At 38.2% G+C, this 17662-nt stretch overlaps 1 protein-coding gene and 1 pseudogene across 1 annotated transcript; one reads left to right on the top strand and one right to left on the bottom strand.

Moving 5' to 3' along the window:
• Positions 1-17444, top strand: LOC107824519 (uncharacterized). Its single transcript, XM_075251381.1, has 14 exons — positions 1-396; positions 1225-1315; positions 1448-1532; positions 1689-1773; positions 2333-2402; positions 4203-4272; positions 10031-10076; positions 10165-10411; positions 10501-10706; positions 10897-10971; positions 15295-15364; positions 15968-16048; positions 16926-17005; positions 17088-17444. Exons 1-14 carry the CDS (start codon positions 281-283, stop codon positions 17164-17166), a joined length of 1401 nt encoding a protein of 466 aa, XP_075107482.1. The 5' UTR covers positions 1-280; the 3' UTR covers positions 17167-17444.
• Positions 6905-7948, bottom strand: LOC142180255 (uncharacterized; annotated as a pseudogene).
• Positions 17445-17662: the final 218 nt, after the last annotated feature.

Here is a 17662-nt window from a genome sequence, read left to right on the forward strand (position 1 = left end):
CAATATCAACGTTACTAACGTTATTTTAATGGCGTCCGTTTGTTGTGTTGAGTTGATATGAAACTTCCCCTTTAGCTTTCCTTTCCCGCAACTGCCACTTTCCTCTCCCACCCCCAACCCCCTTTCAATTCGTCTAAACCCTAAAGATCTTTTCTTGGAATTCACTCGAAATATTTTTTCTTCTCAAAATTGTACAATTGTGGATTAGTATAATTTATTCCGTATATATTGCTAGATACATATATCTGCGACTAGTAGTACTGTGTGTGAACGGAAAACAATGAGCTGGAGAAGAGTTGGGAAATCTTTTCAGGCACTGGCAGCTCACACCTTGCTTTTGTGTTTCACCGTTTTGCTGGTTCTCAAGCTCGATCACATCGTCGATTACTCCTGGTGGTCAGTTTTTCTTTTCTTTTCCCACTTTTAATTTAATTCACAAATTAAGGGCAGCCCGGTGCCCTCCCGCTGTGCGTAGCATCCGGGAAGTGCTGGACCAGAAGGGTCTATAGTTAAGCAGGCTTACCTGCATTTCTGCAAGAAGCTTTTATGACACCAACTTTACCAGTTACACAAATAATTCATTATAATAATTGATTCTCATGCCTGTATTTCCATAGATGTTTATATTGCTTGTTTAAACTATCTGTTTTTCTCCTTCCTACGAAAACTTATTTGTTCATGGGTTTGTTATTTGTTCCTGGGTTTGTCTATGGAGAAAAAACTAGGAAATACAATTATTATATATAAAAATAAGCTTAATTGGGTGTATATGAGTGGTCGAGGGAACAACCTTCTCTTTGCATATCTGTTATTTTTTTCTCTTTAAATATGGTAGTGCCGGGGCTTGCACGAACCTATGTGCTGCCTTTTACCAGCACAATTATCGGGTAACTCTGTCACCAAGGCGGAAAAATTCACCTAGTGTTATTTAGCATGAAATCTCATAGTTCTGTGACCACTAGGCCACACCTTAGGTGCGGTAACCCCAACGTTCATCTTCTCTTGAAATTTGGGTTATGCAATCTAGGGAGTAGGGAACAAGGATTAATGGGGCACTTGTATAACACTGGAATGAATTTTTTTTATAAGAGATGGAAAGATTCCTTTTATAGACAAAGGGGCTACTAGTATATTGCCCCTCAAATTTCCTTTATCAGTAACAAGAAGTCCTTTACAGGTTTAGATTTAGAAATGTTTCATTATGACTTTGACTTGGATATGCAGGATTGTATTCTTCCCTCTATGGCTGTTTCATGCTGTTGTTGCCCGAGGAAGATTCTCCCTGCCCGCTCCATCAGTTCCCCATGATCGCAATGTATGACTTTATGCAGCAATCTTCTTTAAATTTTGATCAGAAAAAGGAAGTCTGTCCAAGCAAAAGTACTTACCAAATTTCTATTCTGCTTTTGTGTTCTTTCTTCTGTCGCCGTTGCCTCCTTGTGAATAGTGGGCACCATGTCATGCTGTTGTTGGGATACCTCTGCTTATAGCCTTTGAACTACTTCTTTGTATACATCTCGAGAGCATATATGGTAAGAAAGACGAACTCCACAATCTTTGTAGTATGACTCCGACAGATTTTTTACTTCTCAATTTTCTTGTACTATCTCAAGGTGTGCCTATAGATCCTATTAGTTTGTTAGCGAGAATTGTCCTTTACTTACTTTTTCTCTTGTGTTTTTGTGCAGTCATCCATTCTGCAGCGGTGAATTTGAAAATTGTCTTTCTTCCCTTGTTAGCATTTGAATTAATTATTCTCATTGACAATTTCAGGTAGACATATTTTTGGTGATTTCCACTTATTTCTTTGATTGCTTTACTATGAAAAGACAATCTTGTGGTTTTTGTACTGCCATAATTCTTAAAATAATCTCCATAATGCCCTTCCTCTTAGAACCAAGCCATTGTTGTATAGCTTTTCATTGGTACATTTTAGTGTAATAAAGATGGCATTTGCAACAGAAAACTATTCATTTCTAACGAATATTAGCAATTCATGCCATTAAAGGCTTCAAAAATAAACTATTTGCTTCCTGATAGGGTTAGTGTTAACATTGCTTGTGCCTCCGAGTAGAAATCTGTCATTTGTTCAACATATTGGTCACTTTTAATATTTCTTGCCTTCTAGTCCATTTTCTGCAATATGAGCTGTTAAATTCTTTGTGCATGACCTGTTGTGTGTAAAATAATGAAAAGCATGATAACCAATAATGGAATGGAAATAGTAGTACACTTGCTTATCTAAAATCATGGTATTTGGATGCTACCTTCACCCTCTCACTTATGTGCCATGTCTGACTGGTGGATAAATACCTTTTACCATTTGGAGCAGAATGTGTAAGGCGTTATTACCTGGAGATGATGAAAGCATGAATGACGAGGCAATATGGGAAACACTTCCTGTAAGTTCATTTATTTATCCTTGGAGATACAGTAATAGTATGCTTTAGGTTTCCATAGCTGAATTCTTATTTTTCTGATTTTCAATTTCTTGATTTTGTGAATTCATATTGCAATTTAATTTGTTCAAGTGTAAGATATATTATCATGGTCGACCATACAGTTGAGATCATCTGACACTATCTGTACTCCTAGGCATAGTAATCTGAACTATGTTTTTATCCCCAGTAGTATCAATATACAACTGAGCGAAGTAAGATTTGTGTAACATTGAAATTTTGTGAGATAAAAACTGTTCTTTGCATAAACATTATCTTAGAGAAGGCTAACAAAATGCATAACTGACCACTAAATGCATTGTTATTTTCCTTTGCCCTTAACTATGAACATGCAGTATTCATCACTTAAATTGCAAGGATCGGAAATGAAGAAGCTAATAGATAGGGGGATCTTAAATTTAATGAGAACCAGAATACCTAACCATATTGATCTATTACTCTGATCCAATGATCATCTAACATATAGCAGTTAAATAAGAATGCTGGCAATATTTTCCCATATTTCTAAGTGACTAGAATACTTGTCTACTTTAGTTAATCCCTCCACAAAATGTGAATGAACTATCATCTTATGTTCGTTTCAGAAGACTCAAATTCTTTCTTTGAGGCAAAAGTTTCCCTCCAGTAATCCAGGATACCATAAAGTTATGCTGTTCTATGTTATTTCAAAGTTTAAGCCGAGGGTCTTCCGTAAACAACCTCTCTGCCTTTTTAAAGGTAGGGGTAAGGTCTGCGTACACTCTACCCTCCCATACCCCACTTATGGGACAACACTGGGTATGTTGTTGTTGTTGTTATTTCAAAGTTTAGATGATTTCCTTTAGTCAACTAGTCTACCTTTTTCATATTCTGGACTCCTCCCTCTATCCCAATGATTACATGAAGAAGATATTACCTTTTTCATATTTCGAACTCTTTCCCCTATCACAATGATTACATGGAGAAGATATGACATGTGAGTTGTTTAGCATTTGTCAGGGAACATGTAGGTTCTTTTCTTTGACCCTGTGTGCTTTAAGTATATATTAATTAAACAGTATTCTCATTAAAATTAATTTTTAAGGAGTATAATATGATCCATCTTTTTGTACCATATAAAAAAAGGGGGGGCAACCCGGTGCACTAAGCTCCCGCTATGTCCGGGGAAGGGCCGGACCACGAGGGTCTATCGTACGCAGCCTTACCCTGCATTATTGCAAGAGGCTGTTTCCGCGGCTCGAACCCGTGATCTCCTGGTCACATGGCAACAACTTTACCAGTTACGCCAAGGCTCCCCTTTAAAGATGATATTAAATTTGCAGTTTAAAAAAAGTTGTCTCCATTTCGGAATTAACAAATAGAACTATCTTTTTGAGACCGACTGAGTGTCGTTCTATCTCCAATTCAATCTAATGACTTTTTCAAAGAGCTTGCTCGATGACTAGTTAAATGAGTCATGTCTTCTTAGATGGCGGACCATTATTGATGATCGCATTTCGTAATAGATCTGGCTGTGGTTGAATGATTTAATGATGTGTCATCAAAGCTTTATGGCGTTGACACAAGTAACTTGGTATTGCTTATAACTTTACGTTATATAAAAAAAAAAAAAAAGGTAACTTGGTATTACTTATCTTAAAGCAAAAACGGATATTTATCAGAAAATAGTTTGGTTATAGCTGTTAAACTTTCTTCTTGTTTTCTTAATAATGTGGAGAATGCAAGAAGAAGGCTTTAACTGAATAATGATCTTATGCTTGCTAGCATTTCTGGGTGGCGATCTCCATGGTTTTCTTTGTTGCTGCTACAGTGTTCACCCTTCTGAAGTTGTGTGGTATGTACCTCTCTCTCTCTCTCTCTAGTTGTGGATTTTGTTTATTATATTTGTTTCTTTGAGAGGTGCAGCCCAAAGCAACTTCACTCCATTTTTTTATTTTGCCGCCTAACTTTGGGGGTGGGGGGGTTACTCTTTCCTAAAGGTTATCCATTCTGACAGTTGAAGTTTATTGATGTACAATTGGATTCCTCGAGTTTTTGTGTAGTCATTTTGACAAAAAGTACATGATTATATTTGTTTAAGTAACAGGATGACAGTGCAAGATGCCCTTAAGTCATGTTTATAGGAGAAGCAGGGGCTTGCAAAACAAGTCCTATTCATTTGTGGTTGCTTGTCAGTTTTTCTTTAAGCCTATGTCAGTTCATCATTTCTTCTCTTTAAACCCTAAATTATGTCATCTGAAAAAAAGAGTAAATGAAGAAACTGAAAGACTCCCAAATTTAGGCAAGTTCTTTTGGGAAGTGAAGTCACAAAAGGGCACTAATTATTTTCAGCAGAAAGCAACAAGGAGAAATTCTCAATGTTTTGTTGCTAATTTGTCAAAGGCATCAGAGACATTTCTTTAAACAGAAGCCTGAATAGGTAGATATTTGAGGTCCATTGTTGCATTTGCTGGTCATACCTTGATATTGTAGAAGCCCGTTTTAGTTCATTACTGTGAGAATGCACGAGAGAAAAATCTATTATTGATATTAATTGTAATTCAATAAACCCTATTTATAAGTACACATAATATATAACCTGCTCCTACTACATAATGGACTAGGACTAATTACATATATATTCACATAGTTATTCTAACACTTCCCCTCAAGTTGGTGCATATAAATCATATGTACCGAGCTTGTTACATATATAACTAATACGAGGACCAGTGAGGGACTTGGTGAAAATATCTGCAACCTGATTATTCTACTTTACAAACTTTGTAGTAATATCTCCTGAGAGTATCTTTTCTTTGACGAAGTGACAGTCAATCTCAATATGACTCTATATGTTTAGTTCTCTCAATGGAACACTGGATCCGATGCAATATGTAGGGCAACTTGACTATCACACGCAAGTTCCATTTGGCTGATCTCACCAAATTTTAACTCTTTGAGCAACTGTTTGATCCAAACTGGCTCGCATGTTGCCATAGCCATTGCTCGATATTCTGCTTCTACACTAGGTTGAGTAACAACATTCTGTTTCTTGCTCTTCCAAGACACCAAGATACCTCTTACTAAAACACAATATTCATACGTAGAACGTCTATCAAAAGGTGATCCTGCCTAATCAGCATCTGAGTATCCAATGATTTGCTCATGGCCAAGATCCTCAAACAATAGTACTTTGTCTGGAGCTGATTTTATATACCCAAGAATGCGGGCAACTACATCCCAATGACTATCACATGGAGAATCCATAAACTGACATACAACACTTACAGGAAAGGAAATGTCAGATTTAGTCACTGTGAGGTAATTTAATTACCAACCAGCCGCCTATATCTTGCAGGATCGCTAAGCGGCTCATCTTGCCCTGGCAGAGGTTTAGAATTCGGATCCATAGGAGTGTCAAGGTCTATAGCCTGTCATTCTTGTTTGCTCAAGAATGTCTAAGGCATATTTCCGTAACGAGATCACAATACCTGAGCTAGACTGAGCGACCTCAATACCCAGAAAATACTTTAATCTGCCCAGATCCTTATCTGAAAGTGCTGAAAGAGATGCTGCTTCAACTAAGTAATATTATCCTGATCATGGCCGGTGATAATAATATCTTCAACATAAACCACCAGATAAATACATAGATTTGAAGCAGAATGCTGATAAAACACACAGTGATCAGCTTCACTACGAGTCATGCCAAACTCCCGAATAACTGTGTTGAACTTACCAAACCAGGCTCGAGTAGACTGCTTTAGACCATAGAGGGACTGGCGCAACCGACATACAAGACCACTAGAATCCCCCTAAGCAACAAAACCAGGTGGTTGCTCCATATAAACCTCATCCTTAAGGTCACCGTGAAGAAAAACATTCTTAATGTCCAACTGATAGAGAGGCCAATGGCGAACAACAACCATGGATAGGAAAAGGTGGACTGATGCTATTTTAGCCGCGAGAGAGCATTGTTGTGAAAAGCGCTCGCTTCAGCGCTTAAAGCGTGAAGCGAGACCTCGGGCGCTTCTGTGATGTGAAGCGTAGCAGGTTGAATAAAGCGAGCGCTTCTGCGCGCTTCTGCAAAAAAAGCGAGAAGCGTAAAAGCGACAGAAGCGAGCGCTTCTACATATTAAGGGCTGCCAACGTTAAAAATTTAAAAAGTTTATCAAGTTCAAGCCCAAGTATGTCATTTCTTCCTCCTTCTTCTTCTTTTCCTTTTTCTTTTTCTTTCACTGTTTCAGTCCCAAATAGCAGCGAAATGTTGGCAATTTTTTTTCCCTTCAGTTCTTTTTCTCATTCTTTTCTTCATCTTCTTCTTCTTTTCTTTCACCGTTTCAATGATAAATTGCAGCGAAATGCTGCCCAATTTTTTTCGTTTCAGTTACTACCATTTTTTTCGTATACTTACTGTCATTTTTTTCATTTCATTTAATCTTGTAGAAGAATATGATGCTCATTTTGTGCTTTAATTGATGTTACTCTTTAGTTTTTACATTGAAGTATTGAACATTTGCTTACAGTTACATGTGTTGTCTATGTAGTATTTATTTTTATTTTTTTTAAAATTCCGCTTCACTTCAAAAAAGCGAGCGCTTCGCTTCTCGCTTTAAGCGAAAAGGGGCTTGTCGCTTTTCCTCGCTTCACGCTCTTCACAACACTGTGAGAGAGAGTATCACTGTAATTGAGCCCAAATATCTGAGTATACCCTTTGGCAACAAGACGAGCCTTAAGTCGATCAACCTGGCCATCTGGACCAAATTTGACTGCATACACCCAAGGACAACCAACAGTCAATTTATCCGAAGAAAGATGAACAAGCTCCCAAGTACCACTCATATGTAAAGCAGACATCTTGTCAATCACAGCTTGTCGCCATCCTGGATGAGACAGTGCTTCACTGCTTCACCTGTAGACTTAGGGATAGAAATAGAGGACAAAGATGATACAAATGCACAATGGGGTGATGACACACGATGGTAACTTAAACCGACATAATGAGGATTATGATTAAGTGTGGATCATATACCTTTCCGTAGTGCAATTGGTTACCTAAGAGGAGACAAGTCCGTAGTATTAGCAAGGTCAGATGCAGGACGTGAATCAGGTGGGCCTGATGCTGGGCGCAGACGACGATGATAAGTCGGGAGTGGTGGAGCTGCAGAAGGTTGAACTTGACTAGGTGGTGGAACTGGGGCGACAGGTGATGGAGCTGCAACTGGAGCGGTAGGTGGTGGAGCTAGAGTTGTAGAGGAAGATGAATGGGAGATAGTGACTGAATCTCCAAAAGATGGAACTGGCAACACCTCAGAAATATCTAAGTGATTACCTGGACCTGTGAAGTATGATTGGGTTTCAAAGAAGGTAACATCAGCATACATAAGGTACCGCCGTTCTCGAGTAACCCAGAAATACACACTTAAGAGCACGGGGAGCTTACTTATCTTTTCCTAAAGTAAGGTTATAAACAAAACATGTGCTCCCAAAGACACGGGGTGGAAGAGAGAACAAAGGTAAGTGGGGAAATATTACAGAGAATGGAACTTGATTCTGGATAGCTGAAGATGACATACGAAATAAGATAGCAAGTTGTAAAAACTGCATCACCCAAGAACGCAACGGAACATGAGATTGTATGAGTAGGGTACGAGCAGTTTCAATAAGATGTCTATTCTTTCTTTCAGCTACCCCATTTTGTTGAGATGTGTACGGGCAAGATGTTTGATGAATAATCCCACGAGGAACATAAACTGCTGAAATGGGGAAGACAAATACTCTAGGGCATTATCACTACGAAATGTGCGGATAGAAACCCCAAATTGATTTTGAATTTCAGCGTGGAAGTTCTAAAAATAGAAAACAACTCAGATCGATTTTTTATCAAAAATATCCAAGTGCACCCGGAATAAACATCAATGAGACTGACAAAGTAGCGAAATTCCAAGGTAGAACTAGCTCGACTAGGACCCTACACATCTGAATAGACTAAAGTAAAAGGTGACTATGCTCGATTATCAAGACGTCGAGAGAAATGGGAGCAAGTATGCTTATCGAGCTGACATGACTCACACTCTAGAGTGGACACGCGAGATAATCCAGGTACCATTTTATGAAGTTTTGATAAACTGGGATGTCTCAACCGTTTATGTGGTGAATCAGTAACATGACAAGTTGTTGAAGAAAGATAAGATGTGAGTTCATGTGATTTAGCAAGGATAAGGTAATAAAGTCCATTTGATTCACTCCCGGTACCAATGATCTGCCTCGTACTGCGTTCCTGTATAAAAACAAAGTCATCAAGAAATAAAACAAAACATCAATAACTCCTATGGGAAAACTGAAGAAATAGCTGGGAAAACACTGTTCACAATAGGAAAAAAACTGTTCACGCCGGAAAATCGCCGGAAAATTTCAAAGTTGTCGGATTAGAAAGAAAATTATATGGATATGCTCGGAATTACCTCCCGAGAAAGCTAGCCTGAAGAAGCTGGGCCAAAAAATGGCCGGAACAGTCTGCACGCGCCGGTGCATGGGTTGGAGATCTCGCAGGAAAATTCACTGTCAGCGGCGCGTGACAGGTATTCTGGCGGAGATTTTTTTCAGGGTTGGTCGTCGAAGGGTGATCTACCTCATGGTGGTGTTGGTTTTTGCACAACACCCACAGAAAAGAACTTTTAAATCGGACAGACCTGTAGTCACCGGAAAATTTTCCGGTTAACTGATTTCTTCTTCCCGGAGTCTGGTATTTTTGCACAGCGATGAATCACTCATGTTAGCTGTGATACCATGTGAGAATGCACGGGAGCAAAATCTATTATTGGTATTAATTGTAATACAATGAACTCTATTTATAAGTAGACATAATATATAACCTACTCCTACTACATACAGGACTATGACTAATTACATATATATTCACATAACTATTCGAACAATTACTTCCATTTAATTATGCCCACTAATGGTCTTGAATCCACCATATTCTTTTGGCACAATTGAGAACTTATCCTTACAAGTATTTAAATATTGAAAAGCAGTAATTTCTTCGGGGAAGAGCGAGTCATTGCCAGTGATTAGTGCTTTAAAACCAAGTGCTTTTACGCGACAACTTTTAGGTGTGATACGATGTGGCCAAAAGTGTCTTTTGTTGTAATGGAGCTAACTCAATTCCTTCTTGTAACTTTGTGTATTCTGGATGCCTGCAATGGAGAATCTTGAAAAATAAAGTGGCCGAAAGTGGTCTTTGGATATTCACTTCTATGTCTATTCATTGGTTGATGAAATATTGAGATGGAAAAAAAAGGGCAGCGGTACACTAAGCTCCCGCTTTGCGCGGGGTCCGGGGAAGGGCCGGACCACAAGGGTCTGTTGTATGCAGAAAATTGAAAATCCTGGAATTCATAGGGGAGTTATATTTCAATTCTAAATGTAATCCAAGGTTTGACTGGTTTATTTATAGTATGCAAGTGTTTTACGTCACTAATACCTATTCTTTGTTTTTGTTTTTTTTGATTAATTGATCTTTCTTCCAAAACATGTATGTATACATGTAGGGGTATATTCCTTGCAGCAATAATACCTATTCTTACACTATTCCTTTGTTGTTCCAGGTGATGTTGGCGCTCTGGGCTGGTGGGACTTGTTTATAAATTATGGGTACTTCATTTTTGTGATGCTCTTAGTCGTCTTTCTTCTTATAGTGGATTTGGCTAAAACTGACAGAGTTCAACATCTGTTTTGGCAGTATTGCTGAGTGCTTTGCTTTTCTTGTTTGTACGAAGTGGTCAAATCCAACGATTCATAGAAGCTCTCTCGCACATGGAGCTAGTTCGTCATCTACTACTATCAGATATCTTGACTGGAATAGTGGTTTAGTGGTTTCCTCAGAGGAGGAACCACAGAATAGACTGTGTGGCCTGCAAGACCTCGGTGGTCACCTAATGAAAGTTCCAATCGTATGTTTCCAAGTCCTCCTCTGTATGCGCCTGGAGGTAAGTTGCTCTGGTATAATTGTGTCTCAGCTACTGGTTGGAGGATATACTTGGAATTGTATCCATTAATTTATTCTTCTGAATTTCAGGGCACACCTGCAAGTGCAAGACACATTTCTCTTCCACTTCTATTCTTACCCATATTCCTATTGCAAGGAGCTGGGGTCTTGTTTGCTACCTTAAGATTTGTTGAGAAAATTGTTCTTTTATTGCGAAGTGGAGCTGTTGCGGGACGATATCATGTATTCTCTTCAGGAGTACGTGACTGCTTTGCGTTTATGCATCACGGTTCCAGGTAAAGTTATGAAGAACCAACAAGAGGCAGATAGATAAATCATTACAGGTTTCTTTTCTGTAAAACATGGTGTGCAAAAGGAAGAATCAGAAAATTATGGGATAACAAGACTTTTAACTGTCACATAATAGTGATTCTTGATGCTGCAGTTAAGTGGTGCCTAATATGTGTTGGTATTTTCAATAAGCAGGCTACTTGGTTGGTGGTCCATTGATGAATCAAGTCGAGAAGAACAGGTTCGACTATTCCATGATGGATTTCCGGGGTAAGAGTGGTTTTCCCTCTTTGTTTTTGCTTCTCCTCTGCCTCCGAGTTCTTTGCATTGTGTTTCATTTGCATGGTGAAAGGACAAGTTTGTTTTTTGATAAAGTAATAACTCATTTAGTGTGGCAAAAAAATAATATATATATACAAGTGGTCACTCCTCATGGCTGCTCCAAAATTTACTAAAAGAAAAGACATGCCATCATCTGTATTAGATCTTCCCAATCCTTCAAGGTTCTCCTGTCCTTTCCCCCCCAACTGCGCAGATAATAGCCAAATGGCTACATCATAAGCTGTGCATGTTCTTTTTTCTTCCCAGCTGAATATTACATCATTAACTGTATTGACCACTAACCTACCAATTTACCGCTGTCCACCAAACTGAGTAGCAACTTGGCTATGCAACAAGTGATCTTCAGCTTCTTCTTCCTAGAGTTTTTGCATGTGATGTCAGCTAATATATGTTGCTTTTTCTTTTCCTCAAATAATTAGTCCATTTTTGTTTTCCTTGGCAATGGACGCATTGACGCGACACATTCAAGGGGAGGTGCCTTGGTGTATATTATTTGCGGATGACATAGTTCTGATTGATGAGACGCGTGGTGGTGTTAACGTGAGGCTAGAGGTCTAAGAGACATACCCTCGAGTCTAAAGGTTTCAAGCTGAGCAGGACCAAGACCGAATACTTGAAGTGCAAGTTCAGCGGCGTTGTCCAGGAAGTGGACGGGGATGTGAGGCTTGATACGCAAGTTATTCCTAGGAGAGAGAATTTTAAGTACCTTGGGTCTGTGATTCAGAGTGATGGGGAGATAGATGAGGATGTTACACATCGTATCGGAGCAAGGCGGATGAAGTGGAGGCTCGCTTCCGGTGTCTTGTGCGATAAGAATGTGCCGTTGAGACTTAAAGGGAAGTTCTACAAGATAGTGGTTAGACCGACTATGTTGTATGAGGCAGAGTACTGGCCAGTTAAGAACTCCCATGTCCAGCAGATGAAAGTAACGGAGATGAGGATGTTGAGATGGATGTGAGAGCACACGAGGTTAGATAGAATTGGGAATGAAGTTATTAGGTACAAGGTGGGAGTGACCCCCGTGGAGGAAAAGATGTGAGAGGCGAGGCTGAGATGGTTCGAGCATGTTAAGAGGAGAAACACAAATACTCTGGTCAGGAGGTGTGAGAGGTTGGCCTTGGGGGTAAGAGGAAGGATAGAGGTAGGCCGAAGAAGTCTTGGGGAGAGGTGATCAGGCGGGACATGGCACATCTTGAGCTTACGGAGGACATCACCCTTGATAGGAGGGTGTGGAGGTTGAGAATTAAAGTAGAAGGTTAGTATGTAGTTGAGCGTTTCCCTTTGTCTTCCTTGGTTCAACAGTATTAGTATTAGTATTAGTATGGTATCCTTTTTACCCTTAGTTTGCTATTTTCACATATCTTGTATTGTTAGTACTTGCCATCAGTATCCTTTAGTTTGATATCATTATATATCTTGCACTGTTATTATTTGTGATAAGTACTTCTTTCATCTTCCCCTTTGTTATCTTGGATTTAGTTTTCTAAATATCCTGTATTGTTACTACTTGTTATCAGTGCTTCTTACATCTTTTTAGCGGAGGGTCTTCCGGAAACAGCCTCTCTACCCTTCCAGGGTAGGGGTAAGGCTGCGTACATCATACCCTCCCCAGACCCCACTTGTGGGAATACACTGGATGTTGTTGTTGTTGTTGCCTTTCCTCAAATAATTGGCTGTAAAAATGGTACCCCTTACTGCCAGTCAAGTGAAAAGTATACCCCTCAAGTGAAAAGGCGTACCTTTCTAGGAGCTCTGGAATTGATCATTTGTCCTCCCTTCTTACTAATCTGTGGTCGAAGGACTTCCCTGAAAGAATTCCGCTTCCATTCTCATTCCATTTGCATGATCATGGTCCAAAACTGTGATGTTCTGATCATAAAGTAATTTCATGAGGTTTTGGAACTCAATTTTCCAATTCTTTACATTACTTCTAAATCTCAATTCCCAAAGAATTCCGCCATCTTTTAGGTTTCTTCTGAATCTCAAATGCCAAAGAGTTCGATATACTAAAGATGGTTGGGAAGACATTACTGAGAGTATATTTGTCATGCCATCTAGGCTTCCAAATGATAATCATGTTTCCATTTCCCGCTTTAAGCATGATGTTGCTACTGAAATCATCTCGCACTTCACAATTTGTCCATGATCTAAGATTCCCAAGATGAAATTTGTAGATTTTGAACTTTTTATTTTATAAATTGAGCTTGGTTTTTCTGTTAGGTTCTATAAATTTACCTCCGCCCTAAAAAACTTATTAAATCCAAAATTAAACTCTACAGTAAGGGTGTTTGCAGTTTGGCTTTAGTATAGTTTCTGCCTTAGAGAGAATAAGCCAACTACATGCATTAGCTAAATAAGTTCCAAAATGGGTATTTAATAGGTTTCTATCAGAAATGCTGGACAGTGGTAAAAGATGATTTATGAAGGCCATATCTTTAAGATGGTTCTGCATAGGTGAAGGAGCAAAATAATGTAACTATTTAATTGAATAATTGAAATCCTTAATTCACTTGCAATGAATATGTCTAAACAAGAGCTGAAACAAACTTCATCAACTTGAGAAGCCAACCATAGTTTGGGTTGATAATCTCATCTACAAAAACAAATAGAGAGAAATATTGTCGGTTTGGTGTCGTTTCAACATTTTCTGTAAATAGCAGAGCCATACCAGATTGTCTGTTTCTCAGAATTAACACCACATTGACCAAATCAAAGAACACGGCGGTTTGTTACGTTGTTGTAAATTAGTTTGTTGTTCAGTCTTTTTTTTTAAACCTTTTTTGAACACTCCTACTCATAGAATTGGAGTTTGTTCAGTCCTTATAGTTCAGTGATGTTAAAGCTTATGGTAGCACTAGCGCCTTTTGCTTTTCTTTGCACGAGCAATTACTAGATTCGTGAATTGTGAATGTGGCTGAAATGAAGTCTGCTATTACTCCTGCAGTATTACGAGACTTTATTTTATTATCGTGATCAAAAGAAAAAAAAAAGAGGCTATTTGGAATGGCAATAAACTATCAAAGCCTATTTGCCTTGTAAATTGGAAAACAGTCATCAAAGACAAAAGGAAGGGGGGTCTGGGAATTAAGAACCTTAAGAATCATAATGAAAGTCTTCTGATGAAGTGGCATTGGAGATTCAACATGGAGGAAAATGCACTTTGGAGGAGAACTTTGGTGGAAAAGTTTTCGTTGGACAATCCATGGCGCACCAAAGAGTCTAGAGTGCCTCATGGCACCGGTTTATGGAAACATATTAGAGGACATTGGAACAAGTTTGAGTCAAACATGGATTTTATTCTTGGCAATGGAGGGAAAATCAGGTTTTGGGAAGATGCATGGTTGGGTCATACGCCAGTAAAAGACCAATTTTCAGATTTTTATAATCTATCCTTGCGTCACAATGGGGCAATTGCAGATTTCTATACATCGCAAGGCTGGAATTTGAGTCTTAGAAGGAATATTAATGATTGGGAAATGGAGAGGGTAGGCCTCTTGCTACAAATGCTAAGCAACGCTGTTTTGGACCACAACAAAATGGACTCTATCAGTTGGAAGAGTCACTCCAAGGGCATTTTTTCAGTTAAAAGTTGTTACAATATGCTGGGTTTTAGCAATAGTGAGTTATGGCCTTGGAAAAAAATATGGTACAACATGGCACCTTTAAAGGTTTCTTGTTTCGCTTGGATTGTGGCTAAGGAGGCATGCCTCACAGAAAACAATCTCCAGAAGAGGGGTTTCAAGCTGTGCAGCAGATGTCCTTTATGTGAAGAACAATTTGAAGATGTTACCCACCTTTTTTTTGCATTGCAACGTTACAAACCAGTTATGGAACATGTTCTTTTCAATATTTGGTATGTCTTGGACCATGCCAAACCCCATTTCAGAATTGCTGAAGTGCTGGACCAGGGAGGGTCTATGCAAGAAAGCTCAAAAGACCTGGAACACTGTACCTCAAGTTATCTAGTGGTCTGTCTGGCTTGAAAGAAACAATAGAATTTTTTAAGGCAAAAGAAGAAATTTACGGTGCCTTAAACTTAATTGCATTTTGTTGATCGCTTTTTGGTGCAAACTGGTTCTTGTACCAGATGTAGATGATATTTTAGACGCAATTGCTGATTTGCACAACCTGTACTTACGCCTGTTGCGCTGGCTTAGTGCAAATATTTATATAATATATTATTTACCCATCAAAAAAAAAAGAAAAAAAAGAGGCTTTAGTTCATTATAGTAACTACTTATTGTTTTGTAGGTATAATACTTTTTGTGGTTATCCACCTGAAATAGTCAAGAAAATGCCCAAGAAGGATCTTGCTGAGGAGGTAAGTTTAACGTTACATTTCTCTCTCCACTTATGAACTTTTCGGGATTTATATTTTAAAACCAAGTTGTGTATGATATTATATGACAATTTCCTGAAATCTAATAATCTCTGCCATGTATACCGATATAGCAAATAAAATTCTTGATAAAAAAACTATATACACAGTAATGATATCTCCCGGAGATTCCCTCACAAGTTCATAACTGTCACTTGATCGTACTTTCCTACAAAATTTTTATATGATCATACGTTCTATTGGATAAACAGTTGCTTTTTGTTCATCTAACACATTTTCCGTGAAATACATCTTTTTTTTTTGTGTGTGTGTGTGGGGGGGGGGGGGAGAGGTAGGGTAAGTGCCGACAATATTTTAATAGCATGTTCATACCCTTTTTTTGATGATCAGTTGCTTTTCATTGATAAAACAATTACTCTTGTAATAATAACTCTTGCTATTTACTTGCAATCATATTGTTTTCTTTTTTTACCATACATCCCCACAAAAATTTGAAATTGTGTTCATACCATTTTATTGATTGCTCTCTGTTCTGCTTATTCTGTATTTCCTTAACTTTTGTCTTTTGTTTGGGCTTTGTCATAGGTTTGGAGACTTCAAGCAGCTCTGGGTGAGCAAGCAGAAATCACTAAATTGAGCCAGCAGGAATATGAAAGACTTCAAAATGTAAGCTTCTTAATTTCGCTTAGGCTTTCACAACTCTGTGGTGCAGGAGATAAGATCTTTCATCCATTTTCAGTATATTGCATGATTATGTTTCATGGGCTATACTTGTACTTTCTAATTAATTATTATAGTTACATTATTGGCTATGGTATCTTTCAGCTTTGGTTAAATAATTTTGACTTCCATCGGACTATGAAGCTACATTTGTCTGAATCTTTCTATTAATATTGTTTCTTACTTTTAAATCCCGAACCTAGCCATGGACTACTAGAAATCTTATTGTTTTCAACTTGAATTTTTGATTACTATCATCATTATTACTTCCACTGTCTTCTGAGGGGAAAATAAAACATTTGACAGTTACACTAACTGAAGTTACTAATGACTGAAGAGACTGTAATTTAACTATAGCTTTCTTCTGCCTCTTGGCATGAAATAGTACATGCTAATGGGAATATCTTAAGTTGTACCTAGGACCACAACAACAGCTACGCCCAATCCGCTAATTAGTGATCCTTAGGTTGTACATCATTGACATTATCAAAAAAAATAAAAATAAAAATAATAATAATCATTGACATTCTCCGATTTATCTTCACATTTCGCTCCCAGGAGTTCTGGTAACATTTACATTTCATTTCTGGTGATCTAAATGAATACTTAGATAAATGTAATACTATGGTTTAGTTAATCCGTCTTAGCTTGAGATATATTGGATAATGGTAGCTGTTTGAGACGATGTGGGTGGTGGAGTTTGTTGTGTGATTTTGAACAATCTCATTTTTCTTGTGTGCAAAATGTTACATTTGTTAATGTGAGATCTTCTTCTTGTATAGTTGATCACATTAACTTCCAATTGATTTTTTATGCTCTGCAGGAAAAAGTTTTATGTAGGGTTTGTTTTGAAGGAGAGATTAGTACAGTGCTACTCCCTTGCAGGCATCGCGTCCTTTGCAGGTATTATGCTCTACCTTTGTGGGCAAGCATACTGTTTACTCGCCGATAATATAACTGTTCATTCTTTTCTGATGTGGTGCAGTACCTGCTGTGAAAAATGTAAGAGATGCCCTATCTGCCGTGTCTGTATTGAGGAGCGCTTGCCTGTATATGATGTATAAATCCATCAAATCAAGTTACTGCCTTCTTGAGTTGGAAGTCCTTTACAAAATGTCACATATGATACATGGCAAGGTAGTTCATAGTTTCTCTATAGAATTTTGGGCAGTTAGTTTTGCGTTGACTGAACTAACAACATTAGGTAGGGCATAGTCAGATTGCAGTTAACTCCATACTGTGATCTTCTGTAAATGTATGTCCTTTCTAATGAAGGAAGCTGTAAATATTACAGTATATGCCTTTTCTCAGTTTTTTTTTCTTCTAAATTTAGTTAAAATCTTGATTGTCCTTATGTTTTTGGTCAAACAGCATCATTTTCAGGTGAGAAGTCAAACAATGATCGAGTCTGAAAATGTGAGTGTATTTTGGTTTCAATATTGAAGTTGTGGTACGGCTTCCAGGTTGCTTCCTTTTGGTGAAACCATGTCTAAGAATACCCTATAGGCAGTTTTCTCCTTAAGTAACAAATATTTGCCAAACATGACTGAATCGATTGTG

This window comes from Nicotiana tabacum, chromosome 4 (assembly GCF_000715075.1).
Source record: "Nicotiana tabacum cultivar K326 chromosome 4, ASM71507v2, whole genome shotgun sequence".
In the NCBI taxonomy this organism is placed as follows: domain Eukaryota; kingdom Viridiplantae; phylum Streptophyta; class Magnoliopsida; order Solanales; family Solanaceae; genus Nicotiana; species Nicotiana tabacum.